The sequence below is a fragment of the Macaca thibetana genome, chromosome 1 (genome assembly GCF_024542745.1).
Source record: "Macaca thibetana thibetana isolate TM-01 chromosome 1, ASM2454274v1, whole genome shotgun sequence".
NCBI lineage: Eukaryota > Metazoa > Chordata > Mammalia > Primates > Cercopithecidae > Macaca > Macaca thibetana.
Window position 1 is genome coordinate 191066516 of NC_065578.1, and position 25598 is coordinate 191092113.

General features: G+C 35.1%; 1 protein-coding gene and 1 long non-coding RNA gene across 12 annotated transcripts in view; one reads left to right on the top strand and one right to left on the bottom strand.

The window, feature by feature from the left end:
* The window catches only part of DNM3 (dynamin 3), a 558007-nt gene that overhangs the window by 251919 nt on the left and 280490 nt on the right, over nucleotides 1-25598 (bottom strand). For 2 of the 11 annotated variants that reach the window (XM_050767824.1, XM_050767830.1), the window contains one exon: nucleotides 23787-24289. The exons of the other annotated variants lie outside the window; for them this stretch is intronic. In XM_050767824.1, coding sequence (XP_050623781.1) covers nucleotides 24281-24289 — 9 coding nt within the window. In that variant the 3' untranslated portion in view covers nucleotides 23787-24280. Of the gene's footprint in view, nucleotides 1-23786; nucleotides 24290-25598 lie in introns of those variants that run through there. 11 annotated transcript variants of the gene reach the window in all.
* LOC126941468 (uncharacterized) lies at nucleotides 12789-18639 on the top strand. Its single transcript, XR_007721310.1, has 3 exons — nucleotides 12789-12861; nucleotides 14995-15089; nucleotides 16628-18639. It is a non-coding gene; the product is annotated as an uncharacterized LOC126941468 (long non-coding RNA).

The following is a 25598-nucleotide window of genomic DNA, read 5'->3' on the forward strand; positions in this document are numbered from 1 at the left end:
TCCCAAGTAGCTGGGACTACAGGCGCCCGCCACCTCGCCCAGCTAGTTGTTTTGTACTTTTTAGTAGAGACGGGGTTTCACCGTGTTAGTCAGGATGGTCTCCATCTCCTGACCTCGTGATCCGTCCGTCTCGGCCTCCCAAAGTGCTGGGATTACAGGCTTGAGCCACCGCGCCCGGCCCAAGTCTTCTAACCTAAAAGGACAATGTCTTTTGCACTTTATATGTCCTTTAATGCTTTATATGTCCTAAATGCTCTTACATACATTCTATCCTTATCACAAGAAAAAAAATGAGCAATTACTGAAAAGAGTTAGTTTATTTATAGTATACAATCACTTTCTAAAAAAGAATTTAAGGCAATTAGCTTTAGATATAATTTTTCTCTTACAAAAAAAAAAACAGAGGAGGAGGGAAAGGAGGAGAAAAAAAAGAACATCTATATGATAACAATTACTAGCCAACATTAGGTGAAAAAAAGTAGAGAACCAAAGGCTTGGCTCTAGTGTCTTTCTAGGAATTATTAGGTAAGAAAAACATCCCGAATTGTCTGGAACATGAAATAAATCTATACTAAGTCTAGGTACTCAAAACTAAGAAGATTACAAAAATATAAATTGCAGGCATCTAGTAAGTCCACAGTCTGTTAGTACTACAGAGCCTGGTCCAGGAGCCATCGTCCGTAGGATAGGGTGGGGATGGAGCATGAGTTTTAAGTGGAAACAATAAAACTGATGAAGGCTAACTGAGCTTATACCTATAACATAAACACTGGGGTGGTCATAATAGATGTTTACAGCCAACAGCAGTTCTTACTGGTTGATGCCCCTACTGTCTGGGTTGCTAAATACTTTGGAAATCATCCCTGAAGCTAACATTTTTTAAGTGCTTAATATACACCGGACACTATGCTGAAAGCTTCCACAGATTAATTCATATAGTCCTCCAACATCCCTACGAAGTAGAAACACATTATCCTCATTTTATGGATGAAAAAAGCCACAGATGACAAACAACGTTCACCAAGTCACACAGCAAAGTAAGCAGTCAAGCTGGATACACACCAAGGGCCTTCCAGCTCCTTAGTCTCTCCCTCAATCACTACACTCTACTGCTTAACAACAACCAATGGTTCAGCATTGGCTAAACAGACCATATAATATTTTTAGGTAAACCTAAACATATGTGTAAATTTATATTTATCTGAAATACTAAAATCACTATCTTTCTTCTTAACAATTGTTTTTGCCCCTTAAGTTATCCCAAGCAAACTCCTTGAAGTTTTGTATTTTCTACCCTAGTATCTCCAGCACAGAGTCTAACATCATAGGAGTCTGATAAATGTTTATGAAGTGAGTGAAAAAATAAAAGAATGACAAAACTGGATATTTATTTTTACATCTCACCTGAAAGATGGCACTTTCCACAGATATAAAGCTCCTTGGCTCTGAGTGTAGGCTTAGACAAATTATGTATTAATTATTAAGTGTAGCCAGCTAAAAAATTACCAGAGCAGAAGTTAAAATAGTAAAACTAACAAAAAAACAAACAAGCACCACATTAAATATGAGTATATAAAATAAACCTTAATTAGCTTCTTTTCTCTACCATAAAGCAGGAGAGAAATTAAGCCATGGAAGGAAAAGTTCTAATCTACTTAAGTAAATGATCAATTTAATGTTATAATCTTCTTGATCTTATAAAAATATTACAGGTTTTTTTTCAAAGCACAAGGCCTACCAAGTTCAGAAATGCATATTTATTACTCCTAAACATAGGTATGTATGATTTGGTCATGTTTATTAAAGGAAAATCGCAATTGTATAGTTGGTCTTTATGTTTCAAATATTAACATTTTTATTTATCACAATACATTTTATCTTAACTGAGTGTGTTCCTCTTTAAATGGCAACCTCATAACATGTTTAAACTGTATAAGGATCACTAAATAGAAAATTTAAAAGGAACCTCCAGAATATTTTTCTCAAAATAAAAACAGCTCAATCTTTTTCCTCTCATCTGCTTTACTCATATACCTTTTCATATACAGAGTTTTAAATAGCTATATTAAAACATTACGTTAAAATTCTCCTCTCCTTAAAAGAAACTAACAAAAAAGAGCCTTTTATTGTTTCCTTCCCTCTTCTCATTCTCAGAATAATGTCTGCCTACCAAAGACTAGAATGAGACTTTCATTTTAATTTCAACTGAAGCACATGTCATAGTTGTATTACTACACTACATCAACAGGAAACAAAATTACTCATCCATTCCACTGAGATAGCTAATACTAAAAGACTCAACACATTTTCTCCCTTCTTAAAGGACCTATGTGATAGGATTAGGTTTTTCAAATTCCAAAATACATTTACGGAGTGGGATTTAAAAATGGAATCCCTTTGCCATTCACTTTAGTTTTAAACAGCTTGTTTATCTTCTTCCTGCTAGCACAAAATGCAGTACAGAAATGGAAACCAGATTTCTTTATGTAGTGAATTTCATGTGGTTTCCACATTTCTCCTGGTAGTAGATTCCTAGCAGACAAGCATCTAAATAAATTCCTCCATGAGTGATTTTTAAGTCAGATGGCATCTGTAGCATTTTGTGGCACTTTCTAAACACACTCTCAAATGCACCAAAAATGGCCTACACATTGTGGCATTCTTCAATGCAGTTTTAAAGACTTTATTCAGGTAAATAAAGATTACATAATGTAATCTTGGAAGGTGATTTTTAGTGGCCTTGATTCTTACTCAAAAGGAATCCTTTCTTTGATTCCTTCCATTCAAGAAAATCTCAGATTAATTAATATGTGTTTATTCACCTGATTCCATTTGGGAAACTATTGTAGGACATACCTAGAAACTATAGGTATGGCCCTGGACCTCAAGGTGCTTCTAATCAAGTTAGAAAGATAAGATATAAATGTCAGAATAAGTGAAATGACAGTTTAAGAAGAATCAGCAGAGCACAAGCAACAAATAAATGAATGAATGAATTAATTAATTAATTAAACAGACAATAAGGTCTATATATGTTATTTGGAAATATTTGGTGTGCAATATTCTTTGGAACCTTAGAAAAACTGCTTTTAAATAAAAGTATGATCAATCTGTAACTCTATCCTTCTTTCTCCACCCTTCTGAAGACATTTAATGTTTAAAAAAATCAAAAGCAACTGGGTCATAGAAAAATTATTTTAAAGGCCACATGGAAGTATCAAAGCAATTAGTTTGGGAGCTATTTGTTTTTAAGAATGCATACATAGGGTTTAATTCATCTGATTGAAAATTTAAGGAGAAGAAACAAAATCTTATTAAATAACCTAACACATTTTTACCAATAGCTCAATTTCAACTCAATGTTCTAAAAAAGAAACAGGATGAATGGGGACTGGAGAGAAGAGGAATACTCAGAGAAAGCCTCGTGCTGAACAGAGGAAAGATGGAAAGAAAAGATGAGGTAGTGGAAAAGAGGAGGAGGAAAAAGGGCGAAAACTAATAAGCCTGTTTTACTGAATGCTTTCTGATCACTTGACTGATGCATATATTGAAGTATGGGAAATTAACACATATCACAGTCTTTTGATAAAATAACTAGTTTAATATTCTCTGCTCCTATTCTCTGTAAATGTTCAGGGACAACATAAAAGTCACCAAGGGTAGAAATGGTATTTGCTACAACACCATAATCACTTTCCCTAAGGCACTGCCATGGCATTCTCCAAACTGTTGCCATATGAACTTGTTGCAGAATGTTTTCAAAAGCATCCCAATTTATTTTATCCGTATCATCGAATTAGACCTCCCAACCACCTCTCAGGTAGGTATCTTTCTTTATAACATTTGGCAAATGAGAAAATGGCAGAGCTGAACTTGAACCAATCAATTCTAATGCTCCTTCTCTGATATCTCAGTTGAATTCAAAAAAGCAAAAGTTTCATTTAACTTCAAAGAAGTAGAATTTGTTAAAGATGAAGTTTTGAAACTAAATATAACTAATTAAATCTGTACAAACACTAAGTCATCAGTTTCTGCTCTTGGCACTGAAACACTTGGCTTTAGTGTATTCACTGTGAATGTTAATTCAAAACTTTTATTTCACAATCACACTATACACTGGTAAGCAAGTTATCTTACATACTTATGTAAATTATCTTACATTGTTAAAAACTGTTTTTAAGATGGCCCTTCTAAACAGTTTCTGTCAGCATGCACATTTACAAAAAATTCACTAAAATTCCTCTATATTGAATGTGAAGGAGACATGTACCGTGGGAATGGTAGTTTTAAGTGGGGAATTTGATATACTCAGAAATCCTCCCATGTACATACACAGGACAAATGCATTGAAAATGATATAGTATGGGAATGCAACAGAAGTGGCATTCATCTATATTTGTCTGAATCTACAACATGCAATCCAAAACAAAATCAAATTAAATAATAATTTAGAGTTATTATTTAATAATAAAAAGAGTTACAGTTGACATTACCTCAAATCAGATCCCACCCAACCCACATAAGAATCACAGGGTAAGCAATACTAATTATTTTATGATCTGAAGACAAAGAAAGAACTAAAATTAAGGTTGATTTATGAAGTAGATAAAGCAAAATTTACTAGAAAATCAACTCCCAGTAGCTTTCTTGTCCTTTGTTAAAGATTAAAAAGAATGAGGGACTCAACTTTCCAAAAATTAACCAATTGAATTGTAGTACTGAAAACTTCAAGGTCTGGAATCATTGAAAAAAAAAAAAAGAAAAAAGGAAGGGAAGTCCATTATCCTAAAACTGGCTTCACCACTAGCAGAAGGCAATTACTTCTAGAAAATTTGAAAGGATCTTTTTAGCCAGCACAGTGGCTCATGCCTGTAATCCCAACACACTGGGAGGCCAAGATGGGAGGATCCCTTGAGTCCAGGAGTTTCAGATCAGCCTGGGTAACACAGGGAGACTCTGTCTCTACAAAAAAATTTTAAAAATTAAAGTAACCAGGCATGGTGGTGCACACCTGTAGTCCCAGCTACTTGGGAGGCTGAGAGATTGGAGTATCACTTGATCCCAGGAGGTCGAGGCTGCAGTGAGCCATTACTGTACCACCGCACTCCAGTCTGAGTGGCAGAATGTTTCAAACAAACAAACAAAGACTCCTTTTATACCACTTATCCTCACTGTTTTTCTCTCTTCAGAAAACTTAAAAAACAGAGAAACAACAATTAGTGCACTTGTCAGTACTAACTTCATGAGACTCTGAAAATGCCTATGGATGCAAGTTGAACCTCAAGCACCTGCCCTAGTAGTTGACACACACATTGGCCAGGAAGCACCTGAGGCCACCCCACATATTCTCAATGGAGTACAAATCCCTTAAAGAAAACATAATGAGTTAATAATCTACTAGCTTTTCAGCAAAACAAGACATTATTTCAAAAGCAATCATAATCCATTCTGGCCAATGAAAACCAAGGCTAGTTTTTTCTTGAAGAACCTGAGGAGAGATGGAAACAAAGTAAATTGTACCAGAGGAAACCATTTTGTCATAGGACAGAAGATTGGGAGTAAAGTGAGTGTTCCCCAAACAAAAATGAACCAATAGTACACAAAATGTGTGTGTAGTTTTAAAATGAAGTCAGTGACAGCTCCACTCAAATAGAAATCAATGCCCCTACCTTGTTGCATTTGCAAATTACAAAGGTATTTCTTACCCAATATTTCTATGTTAACCTTTAACTATCGCTATGAAGCTCTGACAGGCAAAAGTTAAAAAAAATAAAAAAGACTGAAATGTGTATACACTAAAACTAACTTTTAAGATTACAAAAAGCACTGCACATGCCCTAGGCTTAAAATAATATTACTTTAAAAGGGGTAAATAATTTATTTTGACGTTAATAATTCTTATATAGAGATGATCTGGTTTACTTTAAATATATACATAAATACATACACATTTATATACATATTTACATATACTATATACACCTATATATGCTCACATACATTTGCACATACAATTGCACATATATCTAGACCTACTTATCAGTCTATCCATCCGTAGATCTGTAGTAAAACCAGATAAACACAAGAGTGAGAAAGGTTATGATGGCTTTTCAACAAGATTCTCCAAAGGGTTATCTTAGGAAGTCAGCTTCCATTACAGTGTTTTTAAAACAATCCTGTTATCATTCCCTCAGAATCAAGCTTTTTTTTTTTCTATTTTCATTTGTTTCATACTCACAACGCATTTACTCACTGAGATTATAAAAGCCTTGAGGAAAATAACGTACTTTCTTCCTGAACAGTGTTTGCTTTGCTGTGGCTAAGCTTTGGAGACACCAGACCTAGGGGGTCAGTGAGCATAAAGACCGGGTGACTGGTGCGCCCCGCAGCAGGCTTACCTGCATAAAGCTTAGGTCTGGGCCAGGCCCTGTTCTACGCTCTTTTCTGTTTTAGAGATGAGGAAACCAGAGGTCAGAAAAGTTAAATAATTTGCCAAGGAAGCATCATAACAAGCTGTGAAGCCAGGATTCAAACCCATGCCAGCTGGCTCCAGAATACCCACACGACACTGCCTCCTTGAGCTTCTGCTTCCTCATCTGTAACCATGGAGAGATCCTACCTTTCAGAATTGCTGGATTAAATTCTATCACATGTGAAAGACACTAGCATGGACGCTGACATAAAATAAGTGCTCAAAAGAAAATACTAACTAAACAAAACAAACCTCTAAATTCAGAAAACAGTATATGTTATTACCTCTATAGCTTTTGTACTCTCATCCTGAGTGGAAGTGAAGTGGCACTGAATCTGATTCTGTGTGGCAAATGGAAATCACTTTTAGTTGATTAATACTAAAATAAGTGTTTATAAAGATATGTGGTTAATACCCATTTGCAACCTATAAATAACCTTTCGACATGAACCAATTTATATGCCAAGTACTTTTTTTGGTATGTAAAAGTAAAGCAAATTTCCATGATGGTGTGAATAGAAGTATTTTAATATGGTCTCATATGTCCTTAGAAGCTAGAATAAATTCTCTGGAAACTGAACAGAATTGAGAAGGCTAGTTAACATATTTATAATGGACACAACTAAACAGACTTATGTTGGATCAAACCCTTTTAGAAATTCATGTAATTTGGGTTTCCCCTTTTGTATATACCAGAAGATTAAAATCCTAAAATAAAGGCAATGTGCTATGTGTTGCACAAGTATGCCTATCATTACTTAAAGACGTAGAGCTTCTAAAATGACCTACTGCATAATTGCAGGTATTCTGAGTAAAGCAGAAAGCGTCCCTTCACACACATGCATCCTTGTAGCCATTATGCTTAACTTGTATCCCCATCCACAGAAAGGGTACTTTCTCCACCCCTGCAGAAAAAAAAAGTAGTTTCTGAGTCCTTATATTATGCACATACAGATATTTTTTCTTTTGGATATCATGCATATTCATGTTTGAGTCACACTAAGGAAATAAAATGCTGGTGATGCCAAAAGACATCAGGAGTCAATACTCTAAAATTGTCAGTGACCTGACGACACCATGTTTCTCTTGTCCAAGGGAACCAGTCCTCGTTCTAAAGTCTGATTGTAACACGGAATTCAACGGAGCTCGCAGCACATAGCATTCAGATGATGCTTATCAGCTTTTGAGGGTGGAAGCAGGCAGCAGACTACACTCCTAGTACGCTCTCACTTAAAATCTGCCTGAAAAGGCCAGCAACAATTTTCTAATCCCTTTAACTTGCCTTTCCCTAAAGATCTCAAGACAGTGCTTCCAATTTTACTGGAGTCATAAATCATATATTTCCTTTCTTGTGACTGGTATCCAATAGAGCTAGAGTTTTTAAGGTTTGTCTGCTGGACGTATTATGTTACTGAAATATAAAAATGGCTGCTGTGCACGCCAGTGGTTAGTAAAACTCAAAGACGTAACATTAGCTTTCTCAATTGATTTGAGGAAAGAATGTTCATAAAATATATACTGCTTTTGGTTAGGAGCTTATTTCTAAATAAACAGACTCAGCAATGGAAATTTTAGAGACAGGCAAAAACAAAACATGCGTCTGTAAATGTACGTTTTAAAATCAATTCTCTCACAATCTTTGTCTTTTGTAAACTTTCTGAAGATTGTAAACTCAGTTGCATTAAGTTGATAATTTATAGCTTTCTAATTTAACTTCTTTTTCAGTTGTTGAAGGAAAATCTCTTACCCCTCTGAAATATTTCTCCTCTATTTTACAGGCTGATGTTGCATCTCTGCCTAAGAAGGCACTTCACTGCAGTGATTTGAGGGAAGCCATTTGTTTGTGATTCAGGCAAGGGAAGAAAAGTGGAACGCTCTGCTACAACATATCTAGTCCTTTGGGCCCTAACAAAATAGGAAATGCAGGAGATTAGGGGACTGCATTGCCTCCAATTAAAAAAAAAAAAAGTGCTAATCCACACAACATAAAGCCAAACTAAGTGGGGCTATCTTCTCTAATTAGCAATGAACGAAGGTCAGCTAGATTTTTATCTTAGCTACAAACTGGGAAGGAGAAAAGGAGAAAGGAAATACTACAACTTGGTTAGATCCTGCTTTTCACACAAGATTGTATGACTGGTAGCTGCACAGGATGCTTCCAGAAGATTAGAAGGCCAAAAATAAGCAAGGAAATATGGTTGGCTCAATGTTTACATTTATTTCAAAAAGAATAGTTCAATCTGGTATGGTAGTTGCAGACACATACATAAATATTAAAAGCACACTATGTTTTTTATGATTTTTTTAAGAGAGCTGTAATTCCTAAGTTACTATCATGACGAATATTTGACCAGAAACCACATGCATACCATATAGCTCTTTACTCATTCTTTTACAGTTTACTGAATGGCCTACAATCAGCCAGTCAAAAGAAATACAAATATATTTTTCCTGCCTTCAATTAGCTTATACTTTATCTAGGAAAAAAAAGTTCAAATACATAAAATAACAAATAGTACAGGTAACATCTCAGTATAAAACTGTGAAAGCACAGCAGGTAATTAATTGGCATTTTAATAACAGGAAATACAAGCACTATAAGAATTTGTTAGAGGAATACGTTGTTTCTGTAGGTTGACAATATTCTTCTGAGCACAAGCATTGGTGCTAGAAAAAAACTCTTAGTTCTGCCATTTGTGGACTCTGATGAAGTAATGTTTAAGCTCTCTGAGCTTTAATTTTATCATCAATAGAATGGGGATAATAATAGCTACACTATAGGGTTATCATAAGAAACTAATACATTATACGTGAATGGATTTTGTAATCTGTAAAGAGGCTGTAAAATGACTATTGAGAAGGTAGTCAAAGGAATCATGCCAAACAGTTACCATTAGTTTGGGAAGACAGAAAGGGATAAGAAGTTGGAAGGGATAATGATGATTAATTTTTTTCTTGACATACCTCTCTATTGTTTGAACTTGTGCACTAATCTTGTAACAAAAAAAAAAAATTAAGGCTATATAAATATTAGCTGAAGTGCGCATATCTGGATATCACAAAATAATTGTAAACACTAGTAACCCTGCCCCTTTAGAGGTACATAGAAAGAAGCCTCAGTCCTGGTTTCAATTTGAGAATTTCCAAAGTCATAAAAATGTGCCAAGATTGGTAACAATAACTAACTGAAACTGTGTTTCCTTTTCATAACACTTTAAAATAGAGCATATTTTGTAGTCACCCAAAACCATCTATTGATTCAATAATCACTTTGGTCAACAACATTTGAAATAAGCAAATTAAATAACTTTAGTTCCTCAAAGTCAAGTATTTGTCATGTCCAACTTTGCTTTCTAGGGCCCAATACATTTTGGGTATTCAAGTGATAACTTTACAGACATAAGAAAAGTTATTAAGGCATTTCCAAATCAATGCCAAGGACTTTTCAGAGCAGAATGACCAACTTTTTAAACAGAACTTGGTCACAGATGTGTATTCCTAACGTTTTATGTAAGTGTGAGCTTTTTGAGGGCAGGAGTCAGATCTTAATCTCTGTATGCCCAGTCCCTGGTATTGTGACTAGCAGGTGAGTAGGCGAGAATAAATATTTGTTGAACTATTTGGAGGCAAGAACACCCTCAAACACTTCAGTTAACTGGAAACTCAAGGAGATGGACATATATTCTAAGGGGAACTCAATTTCTATAGCTGTCTCTGGAGAAAATTCCTTAAAATGTTTAGAAAGTCATAAAGATAAGTAAAAAGTTAAGTCCTTTGATTGAAATATCATAAGATTCCTATTTGGTGTAGGTAGTAGAACCATTTGAGGGCATATAGATGTATGGACTAAGGGGAAATCATGGTGCAATATGATCAGAACCCCTTTTGTTTGCCTTGACAAAAATTTCCAAGGCATGTCTTATATCTAAATGGAAGGGGGCAGAAGAAAGGCTTTCACTTTCTGTGGCAGAAGGAGGCCTACTCCTGGAATGCTGGCTGACTACTGGCTCAGTGGTTTATGGTTCCTCTATGAAGACTTCATGTGAGTAAACACACAGATACTTTAAAAAATAAAATGGAGTTGGTATCCACATGTAATACAACTACTAGATTGTATGTAGTCACATTTACATTATTTCCAGTAATATGCAAGCAGTGACAGGGAAAAAGGGGAGGTGAGTCTTACAGGGCTTGTGCAAGCACTATTGAATAGGCCCTAAAGACACAAGTATGGAAGTAAAAGTACAGTGATATAAAGTCATTCCTCTGACTCCTATTGATGATATAAATATTTCTATGAATGGTATACCCAGTGCTAACCTCTGTTCCATGCTAAGATGCCAGATCATTCATGTTTATCTTATTTAATCTTCCTCACAAAATAACAAGGGTTTATCATAACTTTTGAACTCTTTAGTAGTGTGCTATTTAATGAATCAAAAGAAGTCATTTTATGAAAAGCAAATGCTTTAGGACAGTACTCACTTGAAGCTTTTTGAAATATACAATGCAGCATATAAATAAGTGATATATTTTTCTATTTCTAAAAAGCATTTCAGAAGGCCAGTGGAAATGAATCGCTTTGGCTGTACTTCTTTAAAGGATGCTAAGTTTCTTAGTTTGGTTAGTCAAATTAAATTTGGGAGCTACCTAGAAATTTTCTCACATTTTGATCTTTAGAAGGGCAATTAATCAAGCTCTTGTTTGAGGTGACTCTAGCTTTGATCAGAATCCTACGGAGGGAAAGTGAGAGAACTACATATTCAGAATATTCAACAGTATATATAATTGAAAACAGCCACAACACGGAAAGAAAAGTAGATGCCAGTGGGCTGATATCTTATAACCTTTGGTCAAGCGGTACTTGGCAAATTTCAACAGATTTAGTTAATCAGAGATAAAACTAAGCCACAGAATACCATGAAAACAAAACAAAAGTATCAAAACAGAATCAGGAATTAACAGTGAAAAACAATGCTATACCTAACGGCATGGATCTACCAGAGGCGATTTGTTAGACCTGAGTCGTTATTTCGTAGTGGATGCTTCAAATAAAAACTTTAACGTTTCTTTAGGTCAAACTATAGCACAGCATTCAGAGAGCCAGCCAGAATAGCTGAGGGAAACTAGGAAGGCCACATGTGGAACTAATTACTCATGTAGAGGCTATGACAAAGAACATTTCTCCAGACTTTTCATGGGGGCTTCACTTTCAGGAAGTTGCTATAATTACTGTTCAAGTCTAGAGCAGCCTGCAAGCTGCTGACAGATCCAACAGACAGGAGAAGGAGGGAGAGAGAGAAGGAGTGAAAGAGAGGAGGGGGAGAGAGAGAGAGAGAGAGAGGGATGGGGGAGGGAGGGAGGAGGAGAGAGAGAAGGGGGGAGCGAGAGAGAGGAAGAGAGACGGAGAGAGAGAGAGAGAGAGAGAGAGAGAGAGAGAGAGAGAAACTTATCTGCCCTTTTTGACGAGTGAAATACCAGAAAACAAAGTGCCACAGGAAAGCTCAAAAAGGTTTCCAAATGAGCTCTGCCTTCCAGTGTTCAACTTTCTGTTTACTATTTTATCTACCCTCTATCTTCAAATTACTTCTCTAGCCTGGGTCAGACAGTAAATTTGTACATCTACACTAACTCACTTTCAGTTGGCCACAGCCGAACTGTACATCTTGACTCTTTTTTTTTTTTTTTTTACAGCTTTTCCATACTGGGGCCCACTTCCTGCCCAGTTGAGGAAAAAAATCTGGCCTGAAGATGAAATGACTGCTTAACGTTACACTAAAACATCTGGTACCATTTTATGCACAGACCCATGTCTGAGAGCAGGCGATTCTAGCGGTCTCTCCAGCGGCACAGCGCATACCCAAACCTCCCCAGGGTGACATCATCCCATATATGGACTCTCCAGCCCAGCCCTCCCCCTTTTCCTGGTCCTAAATTCATTGCCAGTTCCCCAGTCTGCAGCAAATGTGCCACGTCAAGACTGGAAATCACAGCCCTTGAGTGTGTCTCAGTCAGCGCAGCAGAATTCAGGGGGGAAAGCTGAATGCAACCCCTGGTGCAGGAAGGGAGGCTTTTCCTGAGGACCGGGAGAGGATTTTAAGTACATGGAAGGAAGCTTCTGGAGATCCTGCTCCGTCGCCCCAGTGTTCAGACTACCTGTTCAGGACAATGCCGTTGTACAGTAGTCTGCACATTGGTTAGACTGGGCAAGGGAGAGCAACGCCATGGACTGCTGGGGACAAAATGGGCTGTTTCCAAGGAGAAGACATTTGTTTGCTCCTTTTTTGAATCTCATATCCAGTGTTTTTCTTCACAGGTTTTGCACACTAGGGACCAAGAAGCCCTCGGGGACACTGCTGAGAAAAGACTGCCGAAAGGAAGACCAGCGGGTAAGGCCTTCTTGACTGCTCACCTGGTCTGTGACCAAGGGAACCTAGGTGGGGAGTCCATGATTTGTGTTAACATGCAAGGGAAACAGAGGTACATGTGTGATGGGTAGAGATGTGTTTAATTTTAAAAGAGCGAAAGTGTGTGGTATATAGCGATTCACTGTTTTTTTGGTTTTTTTCTGAAGATTGATAATTCGAGTGTTTTCTTAAGTGTAAAGGTTTTCCCACTTCAAAATGAAATATGAAAAAACTCACTCCAGACACTTAAGAATAGCTTAATGAGGCTACTTCTGAAATATTTAATAATAATTCAGAGATTTAAAAACGTATATGGATGAAGGCTGTATGTGTAACTTTTAACATCCCAGGACTGAAGTCATTTTTCCCAAAGTAAAGAATACTTGCTGGTTTTTAAATGCTAAATGGATAGTGCTTTTCTGAAGATTTCCTTCTATAATATAAACACCAGGAATAATAGTACCTAACAATAAAAGAAGAACCTGCCAAGTCTTGCCTACCAGACAATGCAGATGGGATTTGCCCAGAGAAGAGCGCCAACCCACAACTTATTGAGTCAGCAATTGAATAAATCAGGAAATAAAAATCTATCTTCAGCTATCCCTGTAAATATCTTTCACTTTTTTTTTTTAATCAAAGAGTGATTGATACTTGCTGCTCAGCTGAGCCCTCTTGCCTATAGCTTACAATGCTTCCACTTCTCCGAGCATTTAAAATGATAAGGCACTTTGTCTAGAAACCCACTGATAAAAAAGGAATTTGTAAACGAAGGCAGAAGTTTTCTTTGGTCAATTTCCAGCTGTCCTGGAGGTGAAGGAGGGTGGGAGAGGGGGAGGAAGGTGGGAGGGAAGAAAACCCTCAAGCTGAATGAAATCCTAATAGAGAAAATAATAGAGCAAGTCTGGATTGCAATGTGATCTGTGCTGAACTTTAGAGGTGGGTCCCTTAAAGAAAGTTCTGGAAAAATGTTATTGCCTCATCACTAATTTTCTTAACCCCCATTTAGTTCAATTCCCAAACAATTCTATATAATGAAAACATCTCTTCTAGAGGGTTTGTGAAAAATAAATGTAATCTCTTTTGTCCTTTAAAGTTACAGTGGTTCCTGAACAAATTCTTTTCTAAGTTATACATTTTGCAACAATTCAAAAATTGACTCAAGTTCTCTTTAGCAAAATATTTTATTATAAAAGGTTCCCTAAGCTTTCTTTTGTCAAAACAACTTACTTTAAAAATTACCCTTCTGATCACCCCAAAATGTGTATAAAGAAAACATAAGTATTCTTATATATTCATGATTATTAGTTAAAATATACACAGCAAGGAGAAATTTAGCTACTTTCACTTAGATGATATAGTAAAGTCATCCTTTCATTTTCTATTGTGACTTGCAGAGTTCCATATTAACTATTTTTAGCAGAACAAATGAGACGTTAAAAATCTATATAGTTTCTTTTACATAAGAAAACTTTTAAAAAAGTAACTTAGAGGAGCTCATTTTTTCAAGAAATATATTTTTTCTAATTGATACAATTACTGAAGAAGAATAGCTAACAAGGTACTTTGGTAATGTTTAAGTTTTCTCAAATTTTCTGGTTGTTTTTTTTTTTTAACTCTAGAAATGATTACACTTCATAATTTGCTTTCATTTAATGTATATTTAATTTCAATTTCTTTCTTCATGTTAAATGGTCTTTTTGTTTCAAAGAAATGAATCCCTACGGGTCCCTCACCTATTTTCTCCCTCAGGATGACTTTCGGTCTGGAGATAGAAGGGACATAAGGGTGCCCCTGGCATAAGTACAAGAGTAGAAATATAAGGATTACTTTGTAAAAGGATAACCAAGGAGTTCCTGCACGTGCTTGATGTGGCTCTAGCGACTTATTTTTGAGGCAAACTTTTAACAAATGAAAAGGAATAGTACTTATTTTTCAATTATATGGGCTAAATTAAAGATCAAAAGTAAAAGCTCATTTTATAAAGCTCTGCTGAATGAAGGCAGGATTGTAGTTTATGCGCTGGTACACATGCCCACATTTATATACATTATAGCCGTATCTATATCCAGGTAAATTAGAAAAATGTTTAATTTTATTTTCATATTACTTTATAAGGAGATATACAAATATTTTAGGGATCATGGAATCTATTCCAGAGGAAACTAACCAACAGTGAGCATCTTCAACTAAAACTACCCCTGGATGTAATGGTAAGTGTAAGTATTAAAATTAAACATTATACATGGTCATGAAGAGAAATTGTTTCAGGGTCTGTCCAAACTACATTTCATAGAAATTTCATAATTATTTTTCATTTTAGCATGTGAACGATTGATAAATTGGACTAGGTACTGGGTTAAAAGGACTTTTCCGCCATCTAAGCAAAAGGAAGTTCAGAGCCTTAGCTTCAACACCATAATGTCTTAATTGGAAAAGGATCAATTGAAAACGGTGTACTTCAATTTTCAAACCCATTTTTCTTTTAGGCCACAGATCTCAAAATCAAAGAAAGATTGTTTACTATAGGACAAAGTTTCACGCTGATCACTTTCCTGTAGTTAGTCAATAGGCTTAATATCCTTCCTGCTTGGCATTCGGGCTTTCGGCCCAGATAATATGTTTATGTTTGTAAAAGACCAAAATATACTATCTACCCCCACCTCTTGCCTACAGACCACCCAAGTATTTCACTCTGTGGGAAATAGTTTAGACATAAAAATCCCAATGAAAGAATTCTTCCCACTTTTTTGGTTGAAGTCTTAAGCTGTTATAAGATATAAAAAGTACAACTTGGTAATGTAAAAAAATTCACTCATCCACAAGCGTCCATGCTCGCTAAAGAGACGCCAAGCTTTCACTTACTCTATAAGGGATCCGCTCTTTATAAACAATGCACTTTACCCTGCTCTAAGCAGAAAAGCCCACCCATCACAATAACGTCAAAATAATAACTAAGAGACCATCACTCAGAAATCCTGGCTTAAAATAACTGGAAGGTCAGGCTTTAACCTAAGACAGGAAATTCCTGAGTTAAGATAGAAACTTTCTTAATTCAAATCCCTTTTTACTTTCATGTTCTGTAAATTAAGTAGATATAAATATTTACCAATTTTCAAAGGTCTCTTATGAATAATTTTTGTCAGTTTTAATAGATAGAGATAACCAAGTAAATTAGGAAAAAAATCTTCATTTTGAATTTTTTGACTTAGCGTGACAGCCAGTTTCCTGGAGTTGCTTTGGTTTAATTTTACTACAGAAGACTTAGAAGATAATTCTTTTCTTACATTTTTTTCCTTAAGAAATAAAAGACAAAAAGAAAACAAGGTATAATAACCATGCTAAAAATTACATAGTATGATAATAATACAAATAGCTGTTTTATATTTTAGCTAGTATTTTAAGTAATAATAAACTAATATCCAACCTATAATTTGGGAGATTAAAAAAAAGTCAATATGGTTTTCAGTCTTTCATCTTTTTAACAAGTTTAGGGGCAGGTTCAATATAACTATGAAGTGTGCATATGTCACATACTTACTGTAAGTGTGTTTTAAAAATCTATCAGAAACATAAAGTGTCCAAAAGCCTTATGAGTAGAACAATCATTTTCAGCGAGATTTTTTTTTCCCCCTGAAAAACTGTTGTGGTTTTTCTGGATCAAAAATTTTTTTATATCTTGCCTTAATAAAACTGTTTTATATTAAAGCATAACATACAAACTCACAAATATTTCTTTTTATTTTTTCAGGTTGCATGCATCATTCCTTTAATTGAGCAGAGTTAACTGGATCAAATTATTTATGGGAGAGAGAGGAAAAGTTATAAAGAATTTTAGTAATTTTTAATTTCCACCACTATACTCTTTGTAAGTGAATCACTCTATAATTACTTTCTGTTGCACTGAATGCAGCAACAGTAACACAATAGTATTTTAAGGCACTGGTTTTTGGCATACTCTAACCTTGTAGCTATTTAAATAACAGACAAGTTTACTCATGTTTATTATTCCGTTAAGGAAAAAAAAAAGTTCCTTTACTCGGAAGTGATGGCCAGAAACAGAATCAGAAATTTACTTTCTTGAAATTACATAAGTACACAGAAAATGGCACTTATCAGCTTTTGTTAAAACATTACCTTATCTAATCACTGCATAAAAGTCCAGATTTGTAGAAAATTGTCATTTTCTCAGTATCTAAAAACTATTTTGCTTTCCGTTAAGTTTCTATTTGCTATTTTCTCAGAATTTTACAATTAAAGATAAATCACAAACTATTTGTTTTTCTTAAAGTTCTTTGAGAAAATGTCTAATTGTACAATCTGTGGACAATACTGTTTTTTGGTGCTGTGTTTTTTAAGAAGTCCTACTTACTGGAATTTTTACTATTTGGATATTTTTGCTTTTAAAAGGGGAGGGGAATTTGCTTAATACTTCTACAAATGTGAATTGATAATTGATATTAAAATAGTAGAATTATTCTCGACTCACCAGAATTAAATTTTGTATCTGCATATTTAACACTATTAGCTCATATAAATTATAGAAAATTTTTCAAAGGATCTGGTTTTAATTTTTTGGATATGAAATGAATTTGCCTTTTCTGCCTTTTCTTAAGGTACTATTTTGTAACTATGTTGCACTAACTATATCCAAAACACATTCTGAGCATCACTGTGAGTAACAACCTTCCAGTTTATACCCTTTTGATTCACAGCATGTCCCTGTAGTTAATTAAGAGGTGGATAACTTAAGCTCACAACTGCCTTTAATTTGATTTCACATCCACACTTAGAAACTTTGCATTTAAAAGGAAAATGAGATATTTAAATCGGTTCCTGTTGTTTAACATATAATTGGTAAAAACATATTCCCTTGTAAAATCCTATTATCAAAGCATCAGATACCAAAGTCAGCAGCTTGGGTTGCCAAATACATTAGGCTCATTATTTTGAAAAGGGCTGCTGTTTCCATGTCAATGGTAATTTTCTTTTTCATGGGCAAGGTTATTGTACTTATCTACTAAAAGAAACATGTATAAACATAGTTTTTATCTTTAACTTCAGTATTAAAATATGCAGTTTTTTGCAAAGAGGAAAAACATCTGGTTCAATTACTCTGAACTCTGACTACATGTGGGCCAGTACTAATATGAATTGGATTTAAGAAAAAACCTTGTGTTTAATCTCTTTTTTTCCTAAAATTTTAATGTGAGTTTTCTGTTATGCAAATTATCCATGTTAGCACATTTGGAACAAATGTATAAATGTACTTTCTGAATAAAGTCAAAAGTCTAACGTGTTTTTAGTTCCATAATGTTTTAATGTTTAATTATATTGTGTATTTTTCTCCCTTTCCCCTTACTCTCCAAAATCACCAAATCTGGAAAACAGGCTGATTGTATCTGTCTATGAGCAAAGGAAACCTGAAGGAACCAAGGGCCTGGCTGGACAGAGTTGTCATGTGTCTGCCTGTCTACACTTGCTGTGCAGAACATCCGCTCACCTGTACAGCAGGCACAGACAGGCAGTCACATGACAACCCAGCCTGAATGACAACCAGCCATTGAAAGAAAGCAGCCCTCACACCATAGCATCTACACCAAGAGCTACAACCAAAATGAGGGGCTTGGGGCCTGGGGCTTTAATCTGTTGGTTTAATACTTAACTCATGTATTATTTTATTTTGATTCAAGTATTAAAACCCACCAAAAGTAAAGTGAGTGGTGCCTATGAAATATAATAAAACCCATTTCTGAAAATGTTCCTGTGCATTCTATAGTTCTCTTTTCCTAATTGTTGTCAGTAAATCACTATCCTTGACATTTATTGTACACAGCTTTGCAGTACCCTACATCAATATAGAAACTCAATATAACAGAACAATATAACTTCAGTCTGATGCTTGACAAAGAAAAAATTATTCTAAGAATTCTCGTCCATACACTAAATATGGTTTTCTATGTCATGATTTATTTTTAAGGGGATAGGGTGCAAAGACAGACGAAAAGGGAGGAAAAGAGTACTCCAAAGGATCAACTACTTTGAGTTACCTCTGCCAGTCTGGGTCTGGGTAAAACACAGTGAAAAGACTACTATTTCCAACATAATGTTCAACTATATTAAAACAATAGCTTCTCCTCTTTTGACACATGGAAAGTTGAAACTTTGATACTTCCATGCGTCATGGTATACATAAATTTATGACTGCGTCACTCTTTCATTAAGAAGGCGCTTATGCTACAGATGCTACAGTTTTAGGAGTAGAATTTACAAGGCCAACACATTCACTTGCAACCTATGCTTCCATCACTATAAACTTTCAAGATCTTGAGATGTTCAGGCAATTCATTTATCTTCAGAAGCGTAAGGAAAGTGGTTAATGCACTTGAAATGTATATTTTGCCACATCTTTTGAGAAAATATCCAAACTTCAGTTTATGCACTGTTGACTGGAGTGAAATGATAAGGGATGGCTTTTGTCTATGAATATCTTAAATACTTAAGGGTAAAAGGTGGGAAGATGGATACAATTAGAAATGTGTCAACTTTTATTTAGTTCATTAACATGTTTTAGCTTCAGTATTTAAAATTAATTTTCATCTTTCTTAGAAAGATTCTGGTCAAGCTTAAAAAAATGTAACACAAGGGTACTCAAAACCGTTTCTTCACATTTAATTATTAAACACTTTATGTATGTATTCTGAACTAAAGCAAACTATTTTTCATTCAGCTATTTTATTTTTAAAATGAAAGTCTGTCTTAAGGCTAAGAGCCCAGTGAGTTTCAAATTTTCTGACAATGATATTTTAACCAAACCTGACATTATAGTTTTTTTAATTAAAAAAACTGAATGATGGGGCAAAACTACAAAGCAAAAATATGATCAAAGTTAAATTTCTCTCATTTAAACAATCTTGTCTTATGGCAATATGTCATCTGCTAAAATTCATCTCTGCTTTTGCAAGATACATTGTGTGATGCAGATTTTTACGTTAAATAAAAGTTCCATTACTAGCAAATAAAGTCCTAAACAATACTCACAAAACGTAGAATATAAACAGGAAGACAATATAAAAATGACTCACAGAATATCGACATCGTTCTACCCAATCTTAAATGCCTTGTACAACCTGTTGCAAATGCTGCATATGAGAGTTCACGTATGGAATTATTCTACTGGACCCTGCAAGGCAGTCTCAGGAGAGTGCTTGATAGCTCCCAGAATGAGACAATGACCTAGCCAGAACATTAAGGAGACTACACCCGTCCTTCAGACTCCAAAGGGAAAGCTAGGACGGCAGCAGAGTCATCCTAAAGTGAGACTCCCCAGGATAACATTTTCAACATTTTTCCTTAAAACATAAAGTTAACACCTTTTTTGTTAAATATTTTTTACTCAATTTTCAAAAAATGCTTAAAGAATGTTTTGTATGTATTTTAAAGTCATAAAATGAGGCACATTTAAATATTTTCTCTTCTGGGAAAGGGTAATATAAAGGATAATATTGCTCTTCCAGGATAAACTTTTGAGTAGGACAAATAATGCATATAGGGGAGTGGGTTTGAATCTAAATTCATTTTTAATAAATTTGGAATAGGATTTGCCATTATGGTTTATTGAATAAGTACTCTTTTTTCAAAGTTATAAATCTTTAGATAATGCTAGAACATGGAAATATTTGTATGAATAATTCTATATTAAAAAGAATAACATCAGATAGTTTATGTATGTAAAAAAATACACAACTATGATCATGCAGAATTTTAAGTAATATAAGTAGATTAAAGTTCAATATTTACTGGGACTTTTGTGAAAATATCTAAGTTTTGGCTAACTAAACAACTTAACGAAGGAGTGTGAATAGTGTTCACAGGGTCGACGCTGACCTTCTCCACCACAGGGAGTGTGCAGATCTGGTAGGAAATATGTACAATCTTAAGAGTATAAGTGAAACTAGAAAGAGAGCTGAATATTTCTATAACTTCTTCATCTCACAACTTTGGTCATCCAGGGATATAACTGTCATTTTGTTTCCTATTTCTGAAATTACATTTGTCATTTGTTATTGTTACAAAATAAAAACAATGCTAAGTAAATATCCCTATAAGGGAATTATATAATCTCCTTATCAAGTTATCCAAACACTTCAACCCACAAAAATGAGGCCTGTAATTTCTTAAGAGTCCAAAGAATGTCCTTATTTCAATGCAGATGTTGGGTTTTCCTCACTAGTATAAGGTTAGTAGATTTCCACTGGAAACGCCTATGTTGCATTCTGCTTGCCTAGGAGTAGCTCATTATGATATAAATCTTTACACACTGTGCTATAGAAATAGAATAAATATTGACAAAGTGCTTTTATTGTACATAAATTAAGAGTCCCCTTTCTAAAGAGATTTGAATTATCTCTTAAAATTTACACATTTATGTACTTTTAAAACAAATTTCTCATTGGTTTTAAGAAAAAATAAGCTCTTTTCTACTTGACTCAGAGTCTCCCAGTCTCCTAAAATTCACATTTTAGACATAAGTTAAAGAAAAGCCATCATTTTTTTCAAGTCTGATTTTAAAGTATTAATGTAAAATTATCTAGATTAAAAATCCATTTCAAAAAACTTTTGATGTGATAGTTTCTGTTTTATTCTCACATCTTGCTTTTTACTAAATCCCTCTCCAAAACTGTACAACATATATGGGCAATGTATGAAAACAACATTGGGAAATTAATTTTCTGTTTAAATGATTTTCAATACAGGAAGTCACATTTATATAATCAGAGGATAAAAAACAAACAAACAACAACAACAAAAAAAAACAAAACAAAAACAAAAAACCACTAACCTTCAATGATGAAAATTAACAAAATTTAAGACAATTTAAGACAATCTACCTTTAATGGTAATTTTATTTTGTAATTCAATAATTTAATTTTGACACTTGATATGCCAGGATGTGATTAATTATTATGCTGCATTTATTCATTCATTTGCTCAGTGACACCTTTATTCAATCAATATTTAGTTAGTGCCTCCTATCAGTGCTGTGTTCCCTGGTGGTAGAACAGGGAACAAACAATGGCTCCTGGTCTCAAGAGGCTTACAGTTTGCTGCAACTCTTAGCATGTGTGATGAGTTGTTCATGTCAATTTTCACCTTCCAAAAACGTCTCTTAAATCCATTCATTTTTATCAAATTCCAACAACTCACCCCAGCCCAAGCTACCATTATCTATGCAGACCACAATAGATGTAGAAAGCGATAGCTTTCTAGTAACTCCCCAGTCCAGTTTTGCCCTCTTCCAATCCATTCTCCACAAGACAACCAAAGGAATCAGTAAATAATTCAAATCTTATCATGTGACTCTCCAGCTTAAAAACTTCAAAGACTTCTCATAATTCTTAACATCAAAATCCTCATCTTTAGAGTACCTTTCTCTTTTTGTTCCAGTCACACTGGACTTAATTACACTCCTTAAATTCATCAGGCTCAATCCTGCCTCAGAACGTTAACACAAACCTTCTCTGACCACCCAGTGTAAAGTACCCCCTACCTGTGTCCTCTATCCCAGACACTCTATGTCAACTCATCACTGGCTTTATTTTCTTCGTAGCCTGTAATCAGTATCTGATAGGTTTTCCTATTCATTTGTATGTTTGCTTTATTGGGAAAGAGTCTTCATAAGAATAGGTACCATAAATTCCTTGCTAATCATTTTATCCTTAGTGATTAGGACACTGCCTGGTACATAACAAGTGTTCAGAAAGTAATTGTTGGGAAATGTTCAGATGATTAAGAACATAGCACTGACACTTAGCACATAGCTAAGTTACTCATTCTCTTTGAGCCTCAATTCTTCATCTCTAAAATGGAGAATGTAAATAATGTGCTCAGTGAACTATAAATACTCAATAACTGTTAGTCATTATGGTGATGATCCTCCTCATTAAGATCATCACTGAGTTTGAATTGTGGTTGCAAGTAGCATTCCCCCTAGTCATTATACTTGCTTAAATCATGAAGGCCAGCTTTCAGTCTCAGTGATGATCTTAATGATGAGAACTTCCTATCTTGTTTCTTGAGGAAAAAGAAACAGAAGCTAGTGACTCAATCATAGCTGTGTGTAGCCCATAAATTTGCTACCTTGAACTTAAGTGTTCTGCACCCTCACCACCAGCTACTTGCCTGGACCATGGTCAGAGTTTCCAACCTGGTCTCCCTTCTTCCATGCTAGCCATCCCCACTCCCTCCACACATCCACCCCATCCCACTTATTATGCACAATCCAGCAGCCAGGGTAATCCTTCTAAACCATCAATCCAATCATGTCACAACCTGTTGGAACACTCCAGTCATTTTCAATTATCCTTGTAATAAAATCCAAATCATTGGGTAGGGACTGATAAGGTCCCCATCCACTGGTACCTCTGATTTTATCTCCTGCCTTTCTCCCCCACTGTTCCTATGTTACAGTCACAGACTTCCTGCTGGATCCCATCTCCAGGGTTTTTATACTTACTGTTCCCTCTACCTGGAATATTCTTCAGCAAAATCTTCTGCACAGTGCATCACCTCAGTCTCTGCTCAAGTGGTACTTCCTTCCAATCACCCAAACCTAAAGACCCCTCCCCTATCACTTTCTAACTCAATGCCCCATTTTATTTTCTTAGGAGCATTTACTATCTGATATTGTATTACTATTCTACTTGCTTGTTAGCTCCATAGAGCAGTAACTATGTCATTTCCTCTTTCTTAAAATGATCTAAATGGATAAAACTACACTTTCCTAGAGTTTTTTCATCTAAATAATTCCATTTCAAGGATCATTTCCACTCTCCCCTGACCCCAACGACCTTCCACACTATACCCTGGTTATACACAGCACACAGAGTGGGACTGTTCATGGCACTTGGTTAATATTATAAGTGTGCATATTTATTTTCCATCTGTTGTAATCAAGTACTCATGAGGAAGCTACAAGGGCAGTGATTTTGTAAAGAATTATCCTGAATCTGGAGGAGAGGAGATGAGCCAATAACCATGAGCTCACTTCACTTCAAAGCTTCTTCCTTCCCTACAGGGAGCATCCTATACCTTCCAATGGACTTATTTTCAGGACTCACACAGCCAGACTAACGCCACACTCCAACAGCAGTAGCTACTCCAGAGTCTTCAGTGTCTCTGCTGCTAACACCCAGGAACATGTCAACGATGAGATGCCTGGAATTCATCTTCATAAGTCCTCTGTGGGATGAGGTTGGCTTGGACAACTCCAGGCATCTCTGGGATTCTTGCCTTTATTTGTGGTTGAAAGCATAGGCTCTGGAGCTCAACAGCCTGGGTTCAAATTTCTGCTTTGCCACCAACTAGCTGTGTGATTTTGGTAAGTTTGTTATCCTCACCAAGACTAAATGTTCTGCAATAAGGAAAATAGTCCTGTAAAAAAGACTTTTTTTAAAAAAAAAGTTTTGTTTTATTTGTAGTTTTCTCATCAACAATAGGAATAGTAGTAGTTAAGGCTGAATATGGTTAAATGAGTTAATTAATACATATAAAACACTAGCCATCATTATTATGATTCCTTAGTAAAATATTTTCTGTGGCCTTGTATAACTGAGAAAGGTCCCAAGGTTTACATGTATTTAAATGCACATAAATTATCATCTAAATCCTTGGAGTGAAAATATATCTAATAGAAGGTACCTTATTACAACTGAACAACAAAGAAGATCATCTATTTAGTGATTTTTACATCTAAGGGAGTGTCTCTGAGCTCCTCAAGCTATGTTAAAACTAGAGCTTCCCACAGAATGACAGAGATAGTTAAGCAGCCAGCACAGGAAAGAAACCATTGCTAACCCTCATACTATCACAATGACCAAATCTACTTTTGACTTTGGTCAATGACATAAAAATTTAAATACAAGCTCTTAAATAGTATTTTGTTTGGACATTTCTACAGGATTTCATTTCCCTTATTGCAGAAAGTTTAGGGGCAATCAACCAATCATCCAATATTTTTCAACACACTATTACACACAGAGCTCTTGAGAAATGAAATGTACTATATAAGACATGAAACTTTTCCTCCAAGGAATGACAAAGGCACCCTGTAATGCTTTCAAAAGATGTCAGGCCAAGATAGGAAAAACCTTTAACTTTGAAATACGTGCCCTTCGTGGCCACATGTAATTGAGAATCTCACCTGTACATTGTTTTGCTATCATGAGTATCCTTATCGAACGTTTGCATGCCGCATTATAAGCACCAAAAAATTATCAGGTCAGACCAGGGCTATTAAAACTTTCAAGACATAGTTTAATTTCTATCTGTGCTCCCTCACATTTAATGGTATCAATTTCTAGCACTTAAATGGCTCTGTAAGACTAATATGAGTTTTTTGTTTGCACTTTTATAGCTATCAAATTTAAATGAGCAGTAAGTCACAGGACCAAAATTATTAACATCTAACATGAACCAGAACACTATAATTACCATAATTCATGCTTTTACATAGATATCAAATTCTCAAAGAAAAAAATTTGTATAAACAATGATCTGAGACTCACTTGAAGACTAGTGATGTGGACATTCTCAAAAGCCTTTCATTTGAGACAGATGCCACAGGAACAATTCCAAAACGCTTTATTAACTCTGCATCAATATTATTAATTTCACTCTTAAAATGTTCTATTACCTTGGGTCTTTCAACACTTTCTTTAATG